Source organism: Erigeron canadensis, chromosome 7, assembly GCF_010389155.1.
Source record: "Erigeron canadensis isolate Cc75 chromosome 7, C_canadensis_v1, whole genome shotgun sequence".
Classification (NCBI taxonomy): Eukaryota; Viridiplantae; Streptophyta; class Magnoliopsida; order Asterales; family Asteraceae; genus Erigeron; species Erigeron canadensis.
The window spans coordinates 37,600,444-37,605,039 of NC_057767.1; the positions used below are offsets into that span (position 1 = coordinate 37,600,444).

Here is a 4,596-nt window from a genome sequence, read left to right on the forward strand (position 1 = left end):
AATTTATTTAATAATTTACCATTTCTCATTGTAAAGTTTGTTTGTAGGAAGCGGTTATAGATTTTTTTTTTCGAACATTCAGTCGGTACACACATCGAAGAAACCTCACCGTATAATGGTGAAATATTACATGTACCCTAGACAACGAGATGTTGACCATAAACGTTACAAGTATTCAAAGGGAAAAACCCCAAGGTTTTGTCACCCCTAAAGATCGAAATCAAGATCTTGGATAAAATCGGGAGTGCCTCTAACCAGTTAGACTGATCTTCATTGGCAAAAACTTAAACAAAATGACAATTTTAATATATATTAAAAAACAACTGATATTACTTCAATCGACCAATTAAAACTCACAATTTTTCTAAATTAAACTATTAAATATGTGACTAAATTAGGTTAACATAAATAATTTATGTTGTTATTAGATAATATTTTACTATATATAATAGTAAGCATAATAAATTGTGTTCAAATAGAGAATACGTATGGTTATTAGATAATGATTACAATATATAAGAATAATACTTTTATTATGTTAAATTTTATATATTATTAATTGTAATATTATTGTTAGGGGGGTAAGAAATGAACCGGAAAACCGAAAAACCGATCCGAATCGCGTGATCCGAAACCCAAAAAACCGAAACCGGAAATGTTTTCAATATTCATTACCCGCGGTTAACTGAATCGAACCGAGTTTTGTTATATACCTACATATATTCATATATATGTATATTTACAGATATATGTATTACATGATTACATCATTTACATATCTATTTAGCTAAATTTTTGTATTTGTCGCCTAAAATATTAATAAATTATTAAATTTTTTTCACAATCTATAATTAGTTTTAGATATTCCAAGTAATTTTCTTATATATATACTCTTTTTAGAAAAAGTTGTTAACTTTGTTTAAAATATTTATCTAAAATATTAATAATATCATATAAAAGACATTTTCAGTAGTAAATCATGATATTCTTAAATAGAACTTGCATTGCATAAATATAACGTGTTAGAAAAAAGTAATTCAAAATAGATGTAATGTATATATATATTTATTAAAAAAAATATTTTTGTAGTTAAATGTCTATTATAGATAGAAAAGTTAATTAATACAATGTAAATTGATTATTATAATTGAAAACTTAAACTTTATATTAGCATATCTTTAATAAATGGTCAACCGAAAATAAAACCAAAATTGACCAACTTTTTCAGATAACCGAAATTAATGGTTCAAAATTTCTAGCTAACCGAACTGAACCAAAACTCGAAAAACAGTTCAAAATTTCTAGCTAACCGAACTGAACCGTTTACAGCCCTAATTATTGTTATAATTGTAATCGGAATATAACTAGGATAGTCATATATAGTTTATATTAATATTTGTAATCAGACTATAATTAGGATAAGTATGGTTGTTATTAGCAATTGAAATCAAATTATATTTAAGATACAAATTATTATTATATATAAACTAAACCTTACAAATAAAAGTAACATGTAAAATCATTGAAAATTTCACAAATCAGCAGCTACTTTTATTGTTTTTAAAAACCATGACTAACAAAAGTAAAATTACTTTTTTGCAAAACATATATGAGAAATCGGCCAATTGTGTAATCAAAGTTAAGCTATTGCTTCTCTGGAAGAGTTTGTATAAAAAAGAACTCTGCTACACTATACAAACTTAATATGATATAGCATCCAGTATTTACACTTGAAAATCTCAATATCTTTTTTAAGTATATTTTTACTTTTAATGTATTAGCATTTTTGTTGTTCCATATACTAATTTTTATATTAATAATATTATAAAATCCGTGTATTTGATAAGGGTCTAAATTGTAGATTGTAATTATCTGTTAATATGATTTGTTGGATTGCATTTTAAAAAGACGTACATATAATCAGACTCCGTAATAACAGTCATATGGCCGAGGTTAATTTGTTTTATTTAAGACATCACTTGCATCCCACTTGATATGACTACGTCATTCTATGGATGTCACACTAACATCACGTTCTTTTCACTCAGGTCATTCTTTAGCGCGTGTAATCACCTCTTCTCTTCCATTGATTTAATTATAGTAGACTGCATAGGAATATAGGATATGTTGGCGCGTGGCCATTGGATTGGGTGTCATTTAAAAGTTCATGACGTTTTTGATTATTTTAAGAATCTATATTTTAAAAGGATTATATCCTAATTTTCCGTAGATAAATATAGGAAGATGTGCTTTGAGGTACAAATGAAATACCACAACACCAAATCATGGAGTTTCCTTTTGGCCAGAAAGTTTTCAGTACAACCCAACCACACCCATCCAAGAGCTCGATCATGCAAGGCCATGAATTGACAAATAAAATTCAGGATTTTTCTAGATTGTCTAAAACCGTATTGATTGATCCAACATCAACCAATTGTATATCAATTCAACCTTTGGAAATGTTCGACAACTTTGAATTCCCATCAATCATGAGCGATTATAGTGTCAATTATAGTGTCAATCAGATTTATGTCCCGATTAATCGTGTGTGTTCTCCACATAACTTTGCAAGCGAGAGATCAACCACTGTCAACAAGCTGGTTAAAAATGCAAAACCGGTAAAAAACAAAAGAGGGCGCTATGTTAGGTATGTGTTTAAAGTTACGAAGACAATCAATTTACCTTAAACATTTGAATTTATTTACCAAAAGATAAAATTTTTATAGCATGTACAAGCTATTATATATTGTTAATGAGGTAAAGTCGAAACTTATGATCAATCTATCATCTCATTTAGTTAAAGTTATAATAATGATTTCTATAAAAATAATTACGTTTACTTAGATTAATTTATCATTTTATTCTTGGTCATATTTCACAACTTGATAACAAGCAAGTATGTGAAAATAACATGTATGTCCCGTTTGTACAACTTAATTAGTCTGGCAATAATATATTATCTCTCAGGGTCTCACTTGAATTAAGTGTATGCTTATGTAACTTGAAACGTTTTATTTTTGTTTTGGCCACATGTAGAAAGAGCTCTTGGACATCTACACAAGTAACTTCGCTGATTGATGACGGGCATACATGGAGAAAATATGGTCAAAAAGAGATTATAGATGCAAGACACAAAAGGTTTTACTCTTTCTAAATTCTAAGTTTTTACTTAAAGTTAAAAAATAAAAAATAAAAAAACATATTTCTCAAAACATTAGTTACTTGTAAGCATTTTTTTTTTAACATTCTAGATGTAATTTTTATAGATTACAAGCAGTTTAATCGGTAAACAACAAAATAATTGCAACTTAACAAAATTGGTTTTTTCAAATCATTGACAAAATGACAGCTAATTAATATTACTATTGTATATCAACTACACTATAGGTATAATAAACTAGTTTATTTTTGTAAACCGAGTCTTTAAAAGATTAAAAGACAAATAAATACAGCTCAGCAAAATAATATTTAAACTGAATCAACTGATAGATAAATGATAACACAATATCACTATAGCAACTAAGCTTTTGGTATGACAAACTAGCTTATTTAAATAAATTTTGATGTTTCTTGGACTACAAAAAGTTATAAAGATATACATTAAACATTTTCGATATATACTTGAAAATATAGTACTTAATTCCTTGGCAACATCTAACTTTTACATATTTGCTTGGTGTGTCTGTATCGATATGTAGGAACTATTATAGGTGCACCCACAAGTTTGACCAAGGCTGTCAAGCAACCAAACAAGTTCAAAAGATTGAAGATGAGCCACAAAAATATAAAATCACATATCATCGACACCACACTTGCAAGAATTTCCTAAGAACCCCTCAAATATTTTTGGATACGGCAGACCATAATGATACATCTGTCCTTCTAAATTTCGAGTCAAATGAGCTCATTTTGAATGACAAATTAGTTGCCCATTTTCCTTTACATACACAAGAAGAACCAACATATCATTTTTCGTCTCTAGAGTCAATGGAGAATCAATCATCAATGTTTGATAATAATAATAATCCACCCCATAATCTTATTATCTCGGATTCCTCTAGGTTGGAACCTAGAGAAAAGATAATTTCAACGGGATTATATTCACCAATTTATGAGATCGACCATATACTTGAAGATATCGATTTGAGTGAAATTCCATTTGATTTTACACATTGACAGCCTACGTATTTGTATTGGTTGTAATTATTATATGAATGTATAAATGGCCAGCAAATAACATGAAAAATGTGATCCAATTTGTTTGTATAGAAGTCTATATATTCAAAGTAAGCGATTTCACTTCATTTGTTAACTTCTAAATTTTGTTTTGCATGTATGTTTGTGTTGGACAAGTACAACAAGATGGCTAAAGTAACATCATGTTTTCTAAACTTCTGGGCTTTACTTACAAAGATAAGAAGTAAGTACATATAGTGACTTATTATAACTTTGAGTCGGATAAGCGATAGTAATGTTTGCGTGCGGAATAAATAGAAAATTTAGTAAAATAAAAAAATAATGATAAACCACTGGAACGTATTGTTTTTGTCCCCATTTAAACTTCTTTTTTTTTTTTTTTTTTTCTTCTCGGACTCA

At 28.1% G+C, this 4,596-nt stretch overlaps 1 protein-coding gene across 1 annotated transcript; it reads left to right on the forward strand.

Moving 5' to 3' along the window:
• The first annotated feature begins 2,285 nt into the window (after positions 1 to 2,285).
• Positions 2,286 to 4,320, forward strand: LOC122608731 (probable WRKY transcription factor 70). The gene is made up of 3 exons (XM_043781825.1): positions 2,286 to 2,647; positions 3,037 to 3,138; positions 3,699 to 4,320. The coding sequence occupies exons 1-3, from the start codon at positions 2,286 to 2,288 to the stop codon at positions 4,174 to 4,176; spliced, it is 942 nt and encodes a 313-aa protein (XP_043637760.1). The 3' UTR covers positions 4,177 to 4,320.
• Positions 4,321 to 4,596: the final 276 nt, after the last annotated feature.

Coding starts and splice junctions, on each gene's coding strand:
- LOC122608731 (XM_043781825.1), top strand. CDS start 2,286: ATGGAGTTTCCTTTTGGCCAGAAAGTTTTCAGTACAACCCAACCACAC. Junction 2,648..3,036: donor AAAAGAGGGCGCTATGTTAG/GTATGTGTTTAA, acceptor GGCCACATGTAG/AAAGAGCTCTTGGACATCTA. Junction 3,139..3,698: donor ATAGATGCAAGACACAAAAG/GTTTTACTCTTT, acceptor ATCGATATGTAG/GAACTATTATAGGTGCACCC.